Source organism: Pleurodeles waltl, chromosome 9 (genome assembly GCF_031143425.1).
Source record: "Pleurodeles waltl isolate 20211129_DDA chromosome 9, aPleWal1.hap1.20221129, whole genome shotgun sequence".
In the NCBI taxonomy this organism is placed as follows: domain Eukaryota; kingdom Metazoa; phylum Chordata; class Amphibia; order Caudata; family Salamandridae; genus Pleurodeles; species Pleurodeles waltl.
In genome coordinates, this window is record NC_090448.1 from 156,688,666 (window position 1) to 156,709,975 (window position 21,310).

At 43.5% G+C, this 21,310-nt stretch overlaps 1 protein-coding gene across 2 annotated transcripts in view; it reads left to right on the forward strand.

The window, feature by feature from the left end:
* Positions 1-21,310, forward strand: part of APPL1 (adaptor protein, phosphotyrosine interacting with PH domain and leucine zipper 1) — a 221,717-nt gene that overhangs the window by 161,633 nt on the left and 38,774 nt on the right. For both annotated transcript variants that reach the window (XM_069206469.1, XM_069206468.1), the window contains 2 exons: positions 20,427-20,601; positions 20,699-20,735. In XM_069206469.1, the coding sequence (XP_069062570.1) occupies positions 20,427-20,601; positions 20,699-20,735 (212 nt within the window). The remainder of the gene's footprint in view (positions 1-20,426; positions 20,602-20,698; positions 20,736-21,310) is intronic.

The following is a 21,310-nucleotide window of genomic DNA, read 5'->3' on the forward strand; positions in this document are numbered from 1 at the left end:
AAGGTGGTGCAAAAGCGTACCATCTCTCGATGAATGCTTCTTTGCATCAAAATGTGCTACGCTTTGGCCAAGAAGCAACCTCCTGAAGGTTTGCGTGCTCATTCCACCAGAGCAGCTGCTGCTTCCACTGCGTTAGCACGCAGAGTTCCTGTCCTGGATATCTGCCAGGCAGCTACGTGGGCGTCCCTGCACATGTTTGCCAAGCACTACTGCCTGGACAGTCAGGTCCGTTGTGACGGCTATTTTGGTCCTTTGGTCCCACAGGACTTTCTACTATGATTGAGGATGGCATTTGCTTGGGTATCTATTCTAAGGTAAGGAATCTACAACTAGAAGTCTCTATCAGATGTACAAGTTACTTACCTTCGGTAACGAAATATCTGGTAGAGACATATTCTAGATGCAGATTCCTTACCGCCCATCCATCCTCCCCGCTTGCGAACTGATTTCTAGGGACAGGGATTCCCCCTTTCAGGTCCTTAGCTCTGGCGCACCAATCTCAGTGTTCTTACCGGCTCTGCGCCTTGGCATGGAAAGTCATTAAAAGAAACTGACGTCACTGCGCGAGGGCAACGTCTGTATACTACTCCCGACCTCATCACGGCGACCACAATGCCTACGATGCCCACGGAGTCGACCGACGCCACCTACTGACGCTCAAGGGTATTGCTCGAAGAAAAATCTCCAGATCCAGTCTGACACCTGGGGAAAATTCTAAGGTAAGGAATTTCCAACTAGAATATGTCTCTACCAGATATTTCGTTACCAAAGGTAAGTAACTTGCACTTCAAACTACTCCAACTCCCACAGGCTAGCCACCGTTTATTTTAGGAGGGGACTGCTTTTCAGTCTATGCAAAGCATGTGTATCTGCAGCTACACATGCCATCGAACAGAAAATGTCACTTACCAAGTGTATATTTGTTAGTGGCATGTATTGCTGCAGATTCACATGCGCCCTCCCTCCTCCCCGGAAGCCTGCTGCCATTGTGGTACTGTATTATGTAAATATGTGTTTGATGGCATGTGTAGCTGCAGATACAGATGCTATGCATATCCATTCCGACATCTAGTGTTGGGCTCGGAGTGGTACAAGTTGTTTTTCTTTGAAGAAGTCTTTTCGGAGTCGCAGGATCGAGTGACTCCTCCTCTAGGTTCCATTGCGCATGTGAATCGACTCCATTGTTAGATTGTTTTCTTTCTGCCGTCGGGTTCGGACGTGTTTCCTCTTGCTCCGAGATTTTGATTCGGAAAACCTTAGAAAACCTTCCTATTCGTCGGTATTGTTTAGCGTTTTCCATCTAGCATCGAACCGGTAGTACCGTCAGAAACTTATTTTTTTGCCCTTCGGGAACTCGGGCCTATTCGGGCCTACCACCTGGAAAGCCTCATGGATCGGACTCCATTCCGATTCTGCCCTCTGTGCCACGTGGAAGTATCCCTATACAGACCAGCACTTGGTTTGTAACTTGTGCCTTTCTCCAGACCATCGGGAGGAAAACTGTATGGCCTGTCGATCGTTTAGTTCAAAAGACTCTGAGATCGCAGAGCCCGAAGTCTCGAAATGGCGTCGAAAAGCAGTGAGCATCTCGACGTCGCTGAAGAAGAGCAGGCGCAAACAGCAGTCTCCATCCGAGACACAGACTCCGAACAGGAATCGGAGGACGACTGACCCATCACAGCTGAACAGTATGTGAGTACGTCTGCCCCTACACACCTGCACAAAAAAACATTCTAAGGCCTTGGGTACACTACTGCTGAAGGCCATGGTTCGGCCCGAAAAAAGACTGTCGGCGACCGTCCTTTGGGGTCGGCGCCGAAAAAGGCCACTCCTCGTCTACTTCTGAGTCGATTAAATCTATCAAAGGCTCCATTTCAGACTACAGTAAGAAAAAACATTCTTCAGAGTCTAAAATTCGGCAGTCAGCTTCGGAGCCGAGACCTTCCACAACATTTTCGGTGCCGAAAAAACAACAAACTTCGAAACTGAAAAATCCTCGTATACAGAGGAACAAGGACTTTCAAAACAATTTAGAGAAACCCATAGAACCTCTGAGGAAGAGTCGGACATTGAGCCCATTTTACTAATTATGGATGAGAGACAATCCAGAATACACATCCATGAAGACAAAAAGGAAGCTGGCTTTTCAAGAGGAACTGGACTCTGTACAGCCACAAGCAAAGGTGCAAAAACAAAAGGAGAAGCCAATACCTCTTCATACTTCTCCTCCTCATTCTCCACAATTATCTGTCTCACCTCACACCAGCCCACCACCATGGGATCTTTATGACCCTGATCCCATCCCAGATAATGACCCAGATACTTACCGCTCAAAACCATCAGCAACAGAAGATACCACTGCATACAACCAGGTCATATCCAGGACTGCATCTTATCACGGGGTAGCCATGCATTCAGAGCCATTGGAAGAAGATTTCTTATTTAATACACTATCTTCAACACATTCCAAGTACCAGTGTCTCCCAATGCTACCAGGTATGGTAAAACACGACAAAACTTTTAGCGAGCCTGTAAAATCTAGGATTATCACTCCTAGAATAGAGACAAAATATAAGCCTGCACCCTCTGACGCAGATTACATTAGTTATCAGGTCCCTCCAGATTCAGTGGTAGTCAGTGCAGCACAAAAGAGGGCAAATAGCCAGTTTTCAGGAGATGCACCTCCTCCTGATAAGGAGAGCAGAAAATTTGACGCAGCGGGAAAAAGAGTTGCTACAAAGGCAGCAACTCAATGGAGAATTGCCAATTCACAAGCATTGCTAGCCCGCTATGATAGGGCCCATTGGGATGAAATGCAGGATATTATACAGCATCTCCCAAAAGAACACCAGAAGAGGGCACATCAAGTGATAGAGTAGAGGCAAGCGATTAGTAATAATCAAATAAGATCTGCCTTGATGCTGCTGATACAGCTGCAAGGAGCGTAAACACTGCCATCACAATCAGAAGACATGCATGGCTGCGCTCCTCTGGTTTTAAACCAGAAATTCAACAGCTGTACTTAACATGCCTTTTGATAAAAAGCACCTCTTTGGCCCAGAAGTGGACACCACTATTGAAAAACTGAGAAAGGACTCGGATACTGCGAATGCAATGGCCGCTTTGTACACCACCCCATATAGAGGTTCATTTCGCAGACCACAGTTTTGAGGTGGTTTTAAAGCACAATCCTCAGAGGCTTCCACCTCACAAACAAAGCAACCACAACAAACCCAGTATCAACAAGGTGGGTTTAGAGGAACATATAGAGGTCAATACTTTAGGAATAGAGGTAAATTCCAAACCTCTAAACAAACAACAACACAACCTAAGCAGTGACTTCCTTCCCTCCCTTCCACTCCACACATCTCCTGTGGGGGGGAGACTACAGCAGTTCCACTCTCATTGGCAAAATATCACCACAGAAAACTGGGTATTATCAATTATCCGCAATGGCTATTGCCTAGAATTGATAACCACCCCCCCCCCAAACATTCCACCAAGATATCACAAGTTGTCCCCAGAACATAAAGTTCTGTTACACCAAGAGGTTCAATCTCTACTACTCAAACAAGCAATAGAATTAGTTCCACAGTCCCAACAAGGAACAGGAGTATACTCACTATACTTCTTAATTCCCCCAAAAGATAGCACCCTCAGGCCCATATTAGACCTCAGGCCCCTCAATCTATACATCTTGTCAGAGCATTTCCACATTGTAACTCTGCAAGATGTTATTCCACCACTGCAAAAACAAGATTTTATGACTGCTCTAGACCTCAAAGATGCATACTTTCACATACCCATCCACCCAGCACAAAGAAAATACCTCAGATTTGTCATGGCGGGAACACACTACCAGTTCAGCGTGTTACCATTTGGCATAACAACAGCTCCAAGGGTGTTCACAAAGTGTCTAACAGTAGTATCAGCATACTTAAGAAGACAACACATCCATGTCTTTCCATATCTAGACGATTGGCTAGTAAAATCAAGCAGTCTTACACAATGCCACAACCATACTCGTTATGTGATAGAAACTCTGCACACACTAGGGTTTTCTATAAACTACCAAAAGTCACACCTTCAACCAGCTCAACTACAACCGTATCTAGGTGCTATCCTAAATACTCAACTAGCTCTAGCGTATCCAAATATACAAAGAATACAAGCTTTCAAAAACGTAATACACTCATACAGCCAAATCAACAATACACTGTAAGATTTATCATGAAATTTCTAGGAATGATGGCATCTTGCATAGCAATAGTCCCACATGAAAGATTAAACATGATGCCCTTACAACAGTGCCTTGCACAACAATGGTCACAAGCACACGGTCAACTTCAAGATCTAGTGTTGAATGACCGCCAAACACATATGTCCCTTCAAAGGTGGAATCGCAGCAATTTAATGAAGGGGTGGTAATTTCAAGACCCTGTGCTTCAGACCATAATTACAACAGATGCATTAATGATTGGTTGGGGAGCTCACCTAAACAATCAAACCATTCAAGGACAATGGGATGTTAAACAGAACCAGCTACCCATAAACCAATTAGAATTGTTAGCTGTGCTCCTTGCCCTAAAGGCATTTAAACCTCTTCTCAAACAGAAGAATGTTCTCATAAAAACAGACAACATGACAACCATGTATTATCTCAACAAACAGGAGGGGACACATTCATCTCAGTTGTCTTTTCTAGCCCATACAATTTGGAAATGGGCAATTCACAATCAAATTCACCTACTAGCACAATACATTCCAGGAATAGACAATCAGTTGGCAGATATCCTCAGCAGAAATCACCAACAAACACACGAATGGGAGATTCACTCACAAGTACTTCAAAAGTACTTTAAAAAATGGGGAACACCAGACATAGATCAATTCGCAACAAGCGAAAACGCGAAATGCCAAAACTTTGCATCCAGACGCCCATACCCCCTATCCAAGGGCAATGCTCTATGGATCAATTGGTCATTGATATTTGCTTATGCTCCCCCCCCCATTCCCACTCCTTCCATTTCTAGTCAACAAATTACGTCAAACGTCTCTCAACATGATACTCATAGCACCAACATGGGCACGCCGACCTTGGTACACAACACTATTAGACTTATCTGTAGTACCTCACTCCAAACTCCCAAACAGAGCAGATTTCTTAACACAAATCAAAGGTCAAATAAGGCATTCGAACCCCAATGCTTCAATCTAGCAATTTGGCTCCTGAAATCATAGAATTTGGTTATTTAAATCTTCCATCAGAATGTATGGAAGTTATTAAACGAGCACGAAAACCTACTACTAGACAGTGCTACGCAAATTAGTGGAAACGATTTGTCTACTACTGTCAATCTAAAACCATAGAGCCACTTACAGCATCTATACAAGATATTGTATGCTATTTGCTTCATTTACAGAAATCAAATTTGCCTTATTCATCCATTAAAATACACCTTGCTGCAATATCTGCATACTTACAAACTATTTAACATAGTTCTCTATTCAGAGTTCCAGTTATCAAAGCCTTCATGGAAGGATTAAAACGCATTATTCCACCCAGAACACCACCTGTTCCTTCATGGAATTTAAATATTGTACTTACCAGACTCATGGGACCACCTTTTGAACCCATGCACTCCTGCCAAATTCAATTTTTAACATGGAAGGTCGCCTTCCTTGTAGCTATTACTTCTCTAAGACAAGTTAGTGAAATACAAGAATTCACTCTTGAAGAACCTTTTTTCCAAGTGCACAAACATAAAGTTGTACTACGAACAAATCCAAAATGTCTACCAAAAGTAGTATCTCCATTTCACATCAATCAAACAGTCTTTTGATGTAAGTGGCTTCTTTCCACAGCCAGATTCTGTGGCAGAAAGAGCTCTTCATACCCCAGATCTCAAAAGAGCTCTTATGTACTATGTAGACAAAACTAAAGATTTTAGGAAAACAAAGCAACTCTTTGTTGCTTTCCAACAACCACATACAGGTAATCCTATATCAAAAAAAAGGATTAGCAAGATGGATTGATAGATGTATACAGACATGTTATATCAAAGTAAAAAGGCAACTCTGGATCACGCCTAAAGTACGTTCTACAAGAAAAAAAGGGGCAACAATGGCTTTTTTAGGAAACATTCCAATGGTTGACATATGTAAAGGAGCTACATGGTAAACCCTTCATACATTTACAAAACACTACTGTGTTGATGTGTTCTCACAGCAACAAGCTTCTGTAGGCCAGGCTGTTTTGAAAACGTTATTCCAAACAACTTCAACTCCTACAGGCTAACCACCGCTTTTTTGGGAGGACTAACTGCTTTGTAGTCTATGCATAGCAAGTGTATCTGCAGCTACACATGCCATTGAACGGTAAATGTCACTTACCAGTGTACATCTGTTCGTGGCATATAGTGCTGCAGATTTACATGCATCCTCCCCTGAAGCCTGTAGTCGTTTAAGTTTTACATTTGTACATATGTATATACATTTACATTTGCATGGACATCTCTTTATATTTCTATACTCTATCACTCCTTTCTTCACCCTCTGCGAGAAAACAATCTAACAATGAAGTTGATGCCCATGCGCAATGGAACCTAGAGGAGGAGTTACTCGATCCCGTGACTCCAAAAAGACTTCTTCGAAGAAAAACAACTTGTAACACTCAGAGACCAACACTAGATAGCGGACTATGCAAAGCATGTGAATCTGCAGCACTACATGCCACAAACAGAGGTACACTAGGTAAGTGACAGTTCAGATTATATTATACACACAATAATATAATGTAAATCTGCTTCACACCTATACATTCTGAGCTCCAGAAAGGAACACATCAAATCAAGAAGGACTCACCTTAGTGAAATAGATGGCGAAGCACTGCCTGCCCAACAGCTGCATCTCCAAAGGCACTCCCGCAAACAAGACACTGCTTGGGTTGGGTGTGCTATGGCTTTAGTTGATAAAGGCTTGCCTGCCTTTGAGTGGCAGGATTGCAGCCAAAATCCATCAAGTGATGGTTGCGTTCGTGACTGGGGCACCCTTGTGAATGTGTCCATAGGAGATCAACAGCTAATGCATCTTCCTGTTGTGTTTTGTGCGATGCAAGTAAAATTTGAGGCATCTGTTGAGATCCAGCATATGCAGAGACATCTCAAAGTGCTCAATGTTATAGGCTAGTTGAGATGAAAATCCAAAGACAACTTGGGGGTGAACCTTGAGTTGGTCCTGAGAATTACTGCATCTGCTGTAAAGTGCAAGAAAGACTCTTCAGTCGTAAAAGCATGTATCTCGCTAACCCTTCTGGTAGACGTTTTATCTAAGAGTAGTGTGATCTTCCATATGAGGAAGTTGAAATCTTCTCTGTGTATAGGTTCAAAAGGTGGTTTCATGAGCTGAGACAGGACTATGTTCAGGTGCCAATCCGGTGGAGGATCCCTCACTGGGGGGTGGGGAGGAAACTCTAAACAATCCCTTAATACATTTTTTGATGATCCTGTTGGAGCACAAATAGAGAGGGCATGCTGAAAGTGTGCATCTGGAAATTGAAATAAGATGCACCTGAAAAGAGGAACGCACTAAACCTAACTGCCAATGAAAGGAGATTTACAGAATCTGCTCAGGTGATACTTGAAGGGGATGTAAATTTGACTCCTGGTACCAAATGCAGAACCGTTTCCATTTTAGCTTGTGTATCTTTGCTATAGCATTTGCTTGTGCCTTCGAGAGAATGTTTCTGCATTCCTAGGGATTTTTAGGTTTTGGAATTAATTGAATTCAGGAGCCATGCACATAAGTGGAGAGAAGTCGGGTCTGGATGACAGCCCTTGACTTGGTTCATCGTGGGTCTATTTCGATAGAAGGAGGAGTTCCGTGAACCAGTGTTGCCTGAGCCAACTTGGGGCAATGAGGCACCTTTTCCACTTTGATCTTGCTAAGGACTTTTGGTCTCGGAGGTTATGGGAGGAAAGCGTATGTATGGATCCCGGACCATCTAATCGAAAAGGCATTCCCCCATAACCATGGATATGGATGCCAACTTGCAAACAATTGCCATTTGCCTTTCTCGTTTGTCATGAAGAGATCCAATGCTGATTTGCCCTTTAGAGAGAAGTGTGGATTGGTCCAGCTCCCATTCATGACAGGTGTTCTTTGTCCTGCTTAGTTTGTTGGTAAGATGTTGCTTACTCCAGGAACAAGTTGCACTCAGAGAGTTATGCTGTTGCACCACTGTCCATTTCCAAATTTTCTGTGCGTCCCTGACGTCTTGTGCCCTCTTGCTTGTAGACATAGTGCATGCTGGTGTTATTGTTTGTATGTACCAACACAGAGGCACCCGTTATTCTTGGTAAGAAAGTTTGAATGTTGAGAGAAATTGCTTTGACCTCCAGCTGACTGATGTGCATGGCCTTCTTAATTGGAGACCACTTTTCTTGAGTTTGTAAGTCCTGAAGATGTCCATCTCAGCCTTCTAGGGAAGCTTCCATGGTGGTGACGTAGTCAGGTACCTGAGGCAGGAATGTAAGGCTGTTGGAAAGGCCCTTGAAAAGATTTTGTGGTCGTGACTACCACTTCAGAACTGTTATGTGTTGTGTAATCTCTACCAGGTCGTCAAAGGACCCGACTGTTTGTATCCACTGCTTGTCTAGCTCTTCTCACAAAGGTCTCATTTTGAAGCGGGCGAAAGGGATCAAATGTATTGCTGAGGACATCCTGCCTAGGCGAGACTTGTACAGAAACTGACTTTTTTGTTTGCAATTCTAGTGGCAAATGCTGGAGTCTCTACTGTCTGTTTTGTGGTAGAAAAGCTTTGTTTTGGATGGTTTCCAGAGCTGCTGCTAGGAACACTGTGGTTATTGATGGCGTAGTCAATGATTTGTGATGATTGACAGTTACCACCAATTTGCTGAATAGTGCTAGGCAAGCTGAGGTGGCATCCGACGCTTGACTGGCAGTTGTTCCTTTATCGACCATCAGCCAGTCATTGAGGTATGGGAATACCTGATATCCAGACTTTCTGAGTGAAGCAGCCACAGGAGCCAGACATTTCATGAAAATGCGTGGAGCTGACTTGTGGTCGAATGGGAGAACCTTAAATTGATAATGAATGCCGACTACTGTAAATCTCTGGAATTTTCGATGCTCTGGTTGTATGGGGATGTGGAAGTACGCAGCCTGTAAATCCGGAGCTGTCATATAGTCTCTGTGGTTTAGGAGTTGCAGGATGTCTGGAAGAGTGACCATACAGAAGGATTGTTTGCATAGAAATGTGTTTAACTTCCGTAGATATAGACTGGGGAGCCATTCCCCTGATTTCTTTTTGATAAGGAGAAAACAGGAGTAGAAACCCATTCCCCATTGCCCCTTTCCTCAACATGGTGAGGGCTTCCTTTCGAAGTAAGTGAAGACAAGGTGGGTACATTCCCATTGGAAGAGTTATCGACGGTCACTTGAGGAATTATAGGGTATGACCAGTGGCGACAATATCTAATACCCACTTGTCGATTTCCTGCCAATGATGGGAGTAGTTGGTAATGCTTGCGTCTACAGGTAGTGAGGGGTTGGGTGTAGCGGACACTCGAGAAAGCCCACTGTGCCCTGCTGGTCTCTTTCCCTGGAGAAGCTTGCTTTCAAGGCCCTTGCTTGTTGTAGTCTGCTGCAGGTGGTGGCCGATAAGACGGTTGTTGATAATATGGTCTGTATTGTTCTACTTTGTGCTCCCCGAAACAGCATCTTACGGAATTGGAGAGTCCCCAACTACTTTGCTGTTTCCGTATCAGCCTTGATGGTCTGCAACGCCTTATTAATATGCTTGCTTAAAAGGGCTTCTCCGTCAAAGGCCATGTCCAGGATTTTTGTTTGGATTTCAGGTCGAAACGAGGTTGACTTTAACAACCCTTGCCGCCTCAAGACTGCCGCTCCTGCTAACTGGTGGAATCATGTAGATGCGATGTCCATTGCACAGTCAATTATTCTATCTTTTGGCACCAGATCCATCAGAGCCCCATTGTCCTACCACATATGCCGGTAGTACCAGCCCAATATGGCAAGGTCGCTCACAGCATGTACTGTAATGGCAGACTCAGATGAAAATCTCTTGCCTTGTTGTCTAGGCTTTTGCCTTCCCAAGCCAGAGAGGCAGAAATAGGTGGAGAAGGGTTCTTAGAACGACGTTGAGCCTCCTGTGCAATAACTGAATCCACCTTTGGATGGCCCACCAGACAGGCTGGTGAATCGCCGGGTGTCTTGTACTTTTTGTCAATCTGCGGCAAGACAGCCGCTACCTTAGCAAGATTTTGCATTATTGTTGTGCCCTCCTCATAGATATAATCCACTATGGGAATATGATGCACAGATTTTCTTGCTGGCTCCTTGAAGTTGTATAAGAAACTGTCCGACTGTTTTATGGTCAATGGGAGTTAAAACCTCTGTGCAGCCCTCTCCATAAGGTTATGGAATCCTGCCATATCATTGTGAGAGGAATACACTTGTTGGGGGACCATTGCAGATGGTGTAGGGATTAGGTAGTCATCCCATTCCTGGTGTGAACAATCATCAGGAATCTATCCTTCCTCCTGATCGTCATCCAACAAAGAAGGATCGTCTCTCGGCAGAGCCGCAGTGTTGGATGCAGGGTTCATCCTGGGCATCATTGGTGGTGAAATAGGCTGTAGAGTTTTTGACGATGGAGGTGGAAGTGGAGCAGTAAACTGCTCAGGTGAAGATGGTAGAGCAAGTTCAGGAAACCTTCTCTGCTAGTACCTTAACATGTCATGCAGGTCCTGCAACAATGAGATAGGCACTTGTATGACATGTTCCTGGGAAGGAGATTAGTCACCTTGCTCCTCGTGATATCTGGGTCTCACAGAATACATGGGTGGTTGGTAATACTCCTCATAATATTGGTCTTCCTTCTCATCAAAGTCTTGGCACTTCACCCTTAGCTCTGAAGAACTGTATGCTACTCCAAATGGTACCGTATCCTCTGACTCTTCTAAATGTAAAAGGTGGGTTGATGGGAGTGGCGACACATTGCTGGGAAAGACGCACTCTGGACGGAGGAAAGTTTTTGAAATTTGAATGATTGTGGACAGTGTCGTTGAGGACTTCGTCGTTGAGCCCTTCATGGCTTTCAGTGGCGGTGGCAGAGTTTTCATGGATGAGACTGTTGTTGACTGGGTCGTTGACTCTGTGGTGTTGACGGTGGTTCCGTCGACAAAATCTCCATATTCGGAATGGACGCTGATGCTAAACTGGAAGACGTCGTCATTGTAGTCATCAATGCCATTGTCGATGTCAGTGTAGTGACCATCTTCGTCAACGATGGTGTCGTTGATGACAGACTCGATAACGAGATTCTTAAAACTGTTTTTACCGTTGATGGTTCAGGTGCAGATTTTTAGGATGAACTCCAGATTTCATAAAAGGAGTAGAAGGCTCAGATTTATTGTGTTCTATTGTGTTCTGACATTTTTCCCTTTTTCTCCTTTTTAGTAGTGTCCTCGACAGACTCATGACAAGTCTTTTTGAAGGCCTTTCTGGATTCCTGCGAAGACTACTGGTCACAGGATCTTTCCCTTTTAATATGACCTTTTATGAGAGGTCGACAAAGTGTCACTGTCCTCTTCGGAACTCACAGATGTTCCAAAGCCATAGAAGAATCCTCCCCTTCCGGTCTTTTATGGTTTTTGTTGAGAAGTTGCAGCAGATCTTACAGTCTTTCACCTTATGCTGAGAGGAAAGGCAGTAATTACAATCCTGGTCGGGGTCCTCTGAGTGAATTCGTCTCTCACAAGTAGTACAGGGGTTAAAGAGCCCTTTTTTAGATGTCTGGGGGAAAAAATATAATTCTCACAATACCAGAATGAAGATAACGGAACAGAGTTTAGGGAGACTCCCTTCACACACCTTGCAGTAGATACTCTATGGGACTGGAGCCTTTGTGATGAGGGTTCTAAAGGGAGCTGTTGCTTGATTGGCTGGACTTTGAGTCTTTTTTTTAATGATGTGAAAAAGCTACTAAAGTTAATGTCCTTTAACATTGACTTCTATGTGGACATTCTATACTGCTATTTAATGGTATTGTGGGGCCCCCACTTTAACGACGGAATGATTCAAGCATGTGACTCTATGAAAGATCCAATACTGGAGAACACAAGGCATCCTCCTCTAGATTTAGCACTTCATCTAGCAAGCTAAGTCTGAATCAGGCCATTGACATTTTATCATACAAAGGAAAATTAAACTTCAAAACAACTTAAGGTGTCAGCACCATAGGAGAGCTCTGTAGCCGGCCTGTTAAAACTTGACCTGCTGCCTGAACCTGGAACTTTCCAGGGGCCCAGACTGACCTGAGATGCCCAGGAAAATCACTCACATCACTCCATCCAGGTGCCTGCTGCTCTGGCTCCTCAACTCTGACGCCACGTGCTACGGCTGGGGAGGCCCAAAGGATAAGACCCACCTTCGGCAGGTCAAACAACTAGAGTGACTGCAGCAGTTGGGCATGGCCCCTGGCCTCCTGGGCACTGATGAGGCCTGAACGCTGTCAAACCTGCTCCTCTCCCACTCATACCACGCCGGACAGACGGAAAAGAGACTGCAAGAGGTGGCCAGCCTGCCTACAGAACTGTGACTTGGGCCCAAGCCATGTGGAGGTGAGTGGCCATGCACCAGGCCCAATGTTAAAATACGGTAGGAGGCTCCCATTTCTTCTTGGCTACTACAACTAAAGCCCTGATGGGTGGTGTGTTGAGGGGTCCCTACACCGTGGCCTCACCATTACTAGTCAATCAGAGGTGGTGGAAAGAACTGCAGAGAGGTACTCATCCAAGGGACTTCCCCCGGGCCCTTGTTGAGGCTTGAACTACAGCCCTAGGAAATTCAGTGACTGCATGAGGGGCCTGAATGGAGATAGTCCTTCACTTGATCACACCCAGTGGTGATGCACGGCTGTAGGGCAGACAATGGCACTGAAGGTCTACCCGTGAGACTCTGTTGACTCTGCCTCTACTTCCTCCTCTGACTGCTTCACTCCCAATAAACTCTATAGAATACTGGTGAAGATCTGTGAATCAAGCTCCACACTAGAGCACAAAATTGACACCGATTTGGGGGTCCCTAGAGAACATCAATGCAAGCTATGGGACAAGCTCCTCCAACATACTTACTGGATATCACCTCAAAGGTGGGTGATCATTTGGCCATATTCTCCCCCCTGAAGGAACATGTGTAGCTTCTGAAACACTGGGCTGAGTACGCTGAGGGTTTGGCCTGTCATAACAACATCCAGTGCTGGGGATTCCAGAGGGAGTGGAAGGCTCAGACACAATACTATATGTTGAATCTTGGCTCCAGTGGCTGGATGATCCAGCAGGCCCATCGTCAATGTTCGCAGTGGAATGGGCTCACAGAGTGCCAGCCCGGGGGTGACACCTCACCCAATGGTTGCCAGGATCCTCAATTACAGGGTTCAGGACTATATCCTCCACCAGGCTAGAAAAGCAGAAACCATCTTTGTGAACTCCTCCAGAGTGATGCTCTTCCCAGATTTTACCCTGGCAGTCCAAAATCCTAGCAGGTGGCCAAAGAGGCACCTTGCGAGTGGTGGCAGAAATCCGCACTCACTTCTTTAAAAATCCAATGGAGATGTGGGCATGGCTAGATTCATATCATGGCTGAAACAGGCCCCCAGCCTGCTGGGTGGATCTACAGTCCCCACAACATAGGAGCCGCAAAGGCTGCGGGGGCCGCCAGATGGTGATGGTGCCCACATCAGACCAAGCTTTAGAAGAGGGACCCTGCAGTCAACGGAGACCTTTTGATCGGCCACTGCCTCCTCACAGAGGTGTGACCCCTCAGACTCACTGTCGGACTCTGTATCCCAGTCTTTGCATCTGGAGGAACCACGGTTACGTCGCAGACAGCTGACGAACTTGGCTAACTGTACCTAGAGCCCACCAACGTGGCGACTCCAGGGTCTGGCAATGATGGCCTTCGCACCCATTCTTCGTTGTTCAGACATAGTTTGCTTCTTACATTTCCGGTACTGCATCGTCCCAAATCGATGACCCTCACTTTGTCTCTTTCCTTTTACTCTAAGTGTTATCCCTATTGAGAAACCCTGCTAGCCTGACCTCCCCTCTCTGGCAATGGCAAACTGGCAACCTTGCGTCTTCACTTATGTGCTTTGGTTGGATGGTCGGCCCATTTGCCTCAATGCTGTTAGGTTTGGGGTTAAGTCGATGTTAGGGTTTTATAGTTGGATACTCCCTAGGTTTATTATTCATACTGACAGAGCCAAGGTGGCCGGACGTGTTCTGGCGCCCTCCCCGATGGGTGAACATGCATGATAGAGATACGACACCTCTGACACAGACCTGCAAGCTCCTGACATGGATTGTAGGAGCGGTGGGTACTGCAGCCAAAAAATATAATCTTTATTCTCAAATTTGAAGCACTGGGGTGCATATAGTGTTCCTCACAGAAATCCACTTAGATCGTACTGAAGGTGAATGCCTACATCATCGTTGGTGCAGCCTACTTTTCTACACTACATATTCCACCGACTCCATGGGTGCGGCTATCGAGACACACCTAGGAGTCCCTTTGCGGGTCGTGGATTCAGCCATCGACTGGGGTGGGGGATATGTCCTAATTCGGGGCCTCCTAGACAGACAGCCATTGGCCTTGGGAAGCCTCTGCGCCCCTCTCACCGCAGCTGGCAACTTGGATTGGCCCTAGTTGGCTTCTGGGTGGAGACTTCAGTTGTGTGATGAACACTGCTCTTGATTGATCCCATTCCCTCTCCTGGATGCCCCCACCTCCAACAATGCTGCAGCACTGTTTGACTGGCTGACCCATTGGTCCCTCTCGGATGTCTGGCAGACACGTCACCCACACAACAGAGAATATTCATTTTTCTCCCACCCCTACCGCCTACATGTCTGCCTTAATTTTATACTCTGTGCCAGAGACCTTGCCACACACACACACTGCAAACCTGGCCTACCTTGGCAAGACCTCATCAGGACTTCATTCTCTTAACATAGACATGCGTTGGGGGAGAGTGCCTAGCTCTTTGCCCACATGGAGGCTACAACTCCTACATTTAAATCCACTGCTCATGACACATTCACCTCCTGTTGTAGTCACAATGAGAGTTCAGTCACCTCCCCGTGGAGTCGGAGGTCTTCAAGACCATGCTATGTGGGCCTTGTATCAGGACTGGACTGTGGTGGGTACCAAAGTCAAGGATGGCATTTCAAAGTCCCAAAGGTCCATTTCCCAAAGTCATTCACATATTAGTTTATTTAGGCCACAGTCTCTCAAACTACACAACATATATACAGGTAAAAATGCTTAATGTCTTAAAAATATAATTCATGATTACAATAAAACTATTAAAAATAATCTAAAAAGTGTTTTCTCTCTATGAAAAACCTCCCTGTTGCACATACTACATCACATGATTGCATAGCAAATAAGAATTTTCTAGATTTTATTATAACTGCTAGGAGGTGTTTTTATGTTGCTGAGTGAAAACAGGTACACAATCTTCTCACTATCCTTAAAACCTTCTCGGGATGTGTCTGTATAACCAATTGAAAACGTCTTTTCTAGATATCTTACCCTTTCTTTCTCTGACACCATACAAAGAGCTGTCTGGTTTAATACTCCTGCCTTGCTGCACTAGTTGCCAACATTCCTTAATATCTTTGGACAAAAATTGTCCAAAGCAAAAACAGCCACAGCAAGTGTAAAACTCCAGCATTTGATTTTTTACTAATGCTTTATAATAGATTAACATTATCTCCCTACTTACGCCCTTTGTTAAACTTTTTTGCGTCCTAATTTGGCTTTTCATCCTCCTGCATCTTTTCTATTGTATTGGCTGAAATCTGGGTGTTTTTTTTTTTTACTTGATTATTAGCAGCCTTTATTTTTACCTTTAAGCAACCCACTGCCTGGACTAGCATACCAATACCAAAGATTGTATGCATCCCTGCTTCTAAAATGTTTCCCATATCCTGCTGAAAATTTGACAGAAGTAATAGGTGTTTGTCATTGATCTGAGTTGCAAGTCTTTTTTCGAAACTCTAATATTACAGTGAGAACTTTTTGTTGAATGAACGGGATCCATGAGTTTTACAGATAGCCAAAGAGTGCAGTGATTGCTACTCTACATTTGTGAAGAACAAAGCATATAAAAACACATATGTATTGGGAAACGTAGATTACTAAAAATAAAGATTTGTTGTGCAAGAAAGTCCGAAAGGAACTAGCCGTATGCACAAACCCCCAACAGCCAATGCTAAAATAATTCAGCTTGTCTCAAGTAGAAGAAGACTATCTAGAAATATTGCACTCTTAATGTTGGAAGATCCTAATATATCTTAGAAAAGGAAATCAATCCTTTGTGTATTTAAACAGATTGAAGTCTCCTCCCAGTATAATTTTACATGATGAAATGTTAAGAAAATCCAAGTTAGGTCAATGAAAAAAAGATGCTGCTGAAATTTATACAATTGAGAATCAGATGTAATAATATATACATTATCACAATTATACAATCACTGTTACAAGGATTTTTATGCAATTTAACAAGTGCTGTCAAGATCCATTTACAATTAATGTTTATTACATTAGTAGCTGCCTTTATATTAAATAAAGTCAATATCCCCACTGAAACATGACCAGCAATATTAGGTGTATTGATTTCTTCACCTATTAGGAAACAATCACAACGGATCTCTGGGTCGTCCAGCTATTCCCCAAGGGCTAAACCCTACCCCTTGTGTCTTTCCTTCCAGACCACCTTCTTCCACCAGTACATGTTCTTCAGCACATGCCTTGAACTGGGCAGCGGAAGTCCTTGCCCAGCTGAACAAAGGGGCCACAGTTAAGGAGCTCTTGGGGGAAAAGGCATTGGGATTTCTTTCCCTTTAATTTTTAATCTCCAAGAAGGGCAAATATGTGAGTCCCTTCTTGTACCTTTGCCTCCTAAATCTTTTCATTCAGACTTACATATTTAAAATGCTGTCTCTAAGCCTGATTCTGTTGGCCTTCAATGCAGGGATTGGCTGGTGTGTCTGGACCTTCATGACACTTATGTCCATCATCCAATCTCGCAGGTGCTCATGGAGGTTCACCATGGGGTCTCAGCAGTATGAATTCACAGTTTTGCCATTTGGACTGCCAATTGCATAGCAAATGTTCATCAGGGTGCTGGCAGTTGTGGTTTCTCTCTGTACAAGTTGCTGATGAAGGAGGGGTGTCCTGCACTCAACATGGAACCCTTTAGCGCACCACAATCCTTCTCCACAACATGTATTTCACAATCGGCACCCAGAGGCCCTACCTCGACCTCACAAAAAGACTCACCTTCATAGGAACAATTCAACACACAAACTGTAAGAAGACCTTTCCTCCTCATCGGATTGGAGATATTCTGATGTTTCTAGCACAGACACTGATCCTAGATCAGCAAGTCCTACTCCTGTTACTCCTTTTAGGTCTTAAATCCTTGTGTGTGTTGTTGTTGTCATACGCAAGGTGGTGAATTAGGCTTTCCAGTGACACTTGAGAAAAAAGGAGATCCAACACCGGGGAAATCTCTCCGTTCTGATGCAGCCCTTTTATTCCGTCACTTCAGACTGCTCTCTGGTGGCTGCGTCCCTCCAGTTGGTTGGTGGGTCACCCCTTCAGTTCTCCATAATTTGCAAGCTCCCATAGTGAAGCCTCCTTATTGGTTTGGGGTGCTCATTTTGAGGATTATGGTGGCGCAGGGCTTATGGTTTATGTACAAACACCACCCACACAAATGTGTTGGAGCTATGGGTGGTATATATTGCTTTGAAGACTTTCCTTTTCCCGGTAGAGGTACTCTTTGCAAGCATCCTCAACATAAGAGCGGGTGCTGAATGACCATTGCATAGAGGACAACAAGTGATAGAAATTATGTTCTGCACAATGAAGTGTCTGAGCGAGGTCTCAGAGTTTGGCTAACTCATCCTCCCACAGGAATGCATCACCTGCCCACTACATGGGCTTACTACATTGCAAAGTGTAAAACGTTTGATCACTACTGCATCTCCAAACACCTGCACTCCTTAAAGCCTAAAGTCCAGGACATTCTGCTATACACCTAACTGCAACTGATGCCCAACCTAACTTGCAAACATCTGAGCCCAACACTAGACTACATGAGTATGCAGATCATGTGAATCTACAGCACTTCACGCTACAAACCAGTGGATACTAAGTAAGTAACCATTTCCTTCCATTGGCTTTAAATTTTTTGGCCCTTTATGTTTGTGTATTTTATTTCATTACACTGTCACTTTACTTCCTTCCAAATGGAGCAGAAATGCAGTTGTGCAAAGGCATACTGTATTTGAAGGTATTTAGGAATTTATGTAGAAGTTTTATGGAGAAACAGGGTATTTCACAAGACAGGTTTTTAGAAGTTAAAACTGGACTATTTACACTCAAGCCCTCTTCAATTCCTTTCTTGGAAGGTGGCTTTCTGTGTGACCATTCCTTCCCTCAGGTGCATTAGTTAGGTACTCACCACCCAAGAACCTTTCATCAGGTTCTTGAGGATAGAGTTGTCTCAAACCCAACCCTAAATTCCACCTCAAATTTTCCTCCTCAAGATAGCATCAGCCTTCTACCTGAATGAGACCAGAAAGCTCCTGGTCTTTTTTATGCAGTCAGACTCGGTAGCGGAAATGCATTGGCGGTCAAAGGCGTTCTTATGTATTACATCAATAGGACCAAATACTCATGAAAGTCTGACCAACTCTTTTTAGCCTTTGTGAAGCCTCACCATTTTCCTTCCTGTTTCTAATTCAGGTATAGCAAGATGGATAGTCAAGTACATTCAGACCTGCAACCAGACAGCTAAGAGCCCTACCTGTGCCATCTCAGGCACACTCCACCCATAAGAAAGGGTATACCATGACTTTCTTAGGGCACATCCCGCTGACATCTGCAAAGCGGCCACCTGGTAAGCCGCACATACATTTACCAAGCACTACTCTCTGGTCATCCTGACCCACCAATAGGCTATGGTTGACCACACAGTATTGAAGACTTTGTTCCAGGCATCTGCTTCAGCCACACTGCAGCCACCACTTTATAGGTGTACTACCTTACAATCTATGTAGAGCATGTGCCTCTATAACACAAGTGGTACAAACGGAAAATGTTACTTCCAGTGTAATCGTCTGTTTATGGAATGTTGTGTTGTAGATTCACATGTGCCTACCCTCGCCGTAAGATTAGGCTGATTACAGATTTCTTCTTTTGTTGCCTTGATACTGCACCATGCACATAGTGACCATGCTACACTCACTTGGCACTCCAAAAACGTTCTCACTACCTGTATGAAAAACAATGTAATCCTTCATTCTTAATGTAGAAGCAAATTCTGCAAAGGAATTAAGGTTTTTGTGTGGGACCTTTCAAGAGAAACAGGGTATTTCACAAGAGAGGTGTTTGGTCATTGTAGCAATGTGTTTGGTTAGTTAAAACAATTAGAAGCATTGATTTTTAGAACAAGATTTCAAAAGATGTACTGTACAGGGGAAGGCAATTGAATCACTGTCTGTTCAACAAAATTTACAGTGTGATAAAAGAAATATGGGGGTATGGCCGTAAGGAGTTCACAGGGATTGTTAAATTGACAAGGGTCATAAATAATCTAGCATTAGAGGAAGGTGATCAAAAGTCAAGCTCATCTTCTACTAATTTTAAAATGAATTTGGCATAGACCATGTGACGGGGCAGTTGACATTAGTGAGGCAATGGGCATGCTGGTGGAGCAGAAAATTTGACACATGATTGCAGCAAAGTAGAGGCAAAACAAGGCATATACATTGATAAATGCTAATCAAATGGCGTTTGCCAGTTGAAAAGTGAGTGTAGAGTTTAATTAACTGAGTGGGAAAATTGAGTTGTAAAGCAAGACAACGTTTGGAATTTATGGGTCATCTGATAGGAAACTAAATTAATTCAAATGTGAGAAAATGTATTTCACAAAATGGGGACAGATTCCAGAAGCTGTTGGGACATTTAAATGAGCTGTGGGGCGATTGAGAAGAAGACTTGGAAATCTTTGAAGCTTTGGGAGGCCATATAATTTCCAATTGGGTAAATTAAGTGGAAATTAAAAGGAGACAATTAGCCTGTAACCTACCCATTCTCACATGTTAAAATATTATTTAGTATTTTGGTCCCATGTCATTGGAACGTTGACGATACCAGCAGTAGTTTGTGTGTGCTTATTTAATTCATAAAAACGTATTTGTCCTCAATTTCTTCACACACATTTGTTTTTACGAACTCAAGAATCTGGAATCTAAAAATCTCTTTCTAAATAGTTTTAATTTATGTAATTAATTTGTTTATTTTAGATTCTATTCTACACCAGTTGTTTGTTGTAAGATTTCTTGGATCGATGGAGGTGAAAGCAGAAGAAAATTCCGACATTGTCTATGAAACCATGCGCCAAATTCTAGCCGCTAGAGCCATCCACAATATTTTCAGGATGACAGAATCGCATTTAGTTGTTACATGTGACTGTCTAAAGTAAGTTGCACGCCACTATTCTCTCACTGTGTTTAGCCCTTTTGTTCATTGTTTGCATACTCTGATATTTATTTTTTTAATTTGTTTTATTAAACAGATTAATTGATCCCCAAACACAAGTCACAAGACTAAGGGTAAGCGTTCATTACTTTAAAACTTACTTATAAGTGAACCATAACTGTTGTTGAAGTTATTTAAAAGCATTTTATGTCTAACCCAGTTTCAAAGACTTTTGTTTGTGTTGTTGACACTAATTGCCAGTCATAGTTTCTTTGAGTGTGAGTCTTAACATTTCTTGTCTTTAGTCTTTAAGTTTAATGAAAAGAAAAGCGTCAGTTGGAGATGGAGGACTTGGTAATTCATTAAGTTAGCATGCAACAAAAAAGCAGAGTACATATACATGTTTATCTTTCCAAATATTAATGGAACAGGTTGTCATGTAAACTAAATGGTTGTATTCAAACTTTCACAGTTTCTTTAAATATATTTATGTTTTATTCAACCTGGTGAGTGTTTTAAAATCTGACCATAAACTAGTGATGTTACAAGATGACTATCCTATGTTCAAACAAAAAGTGCAGAATGTAATTGTAGTTCCGGGTCACCTTACTCATATTCGTGCCTTGTCTACGTCTTGAAGACATTACCTGGTCTTCTAATGGCTCTTGCACTCTGGGCACTAATTGAGCTTGTTGTGTTGCAATACATT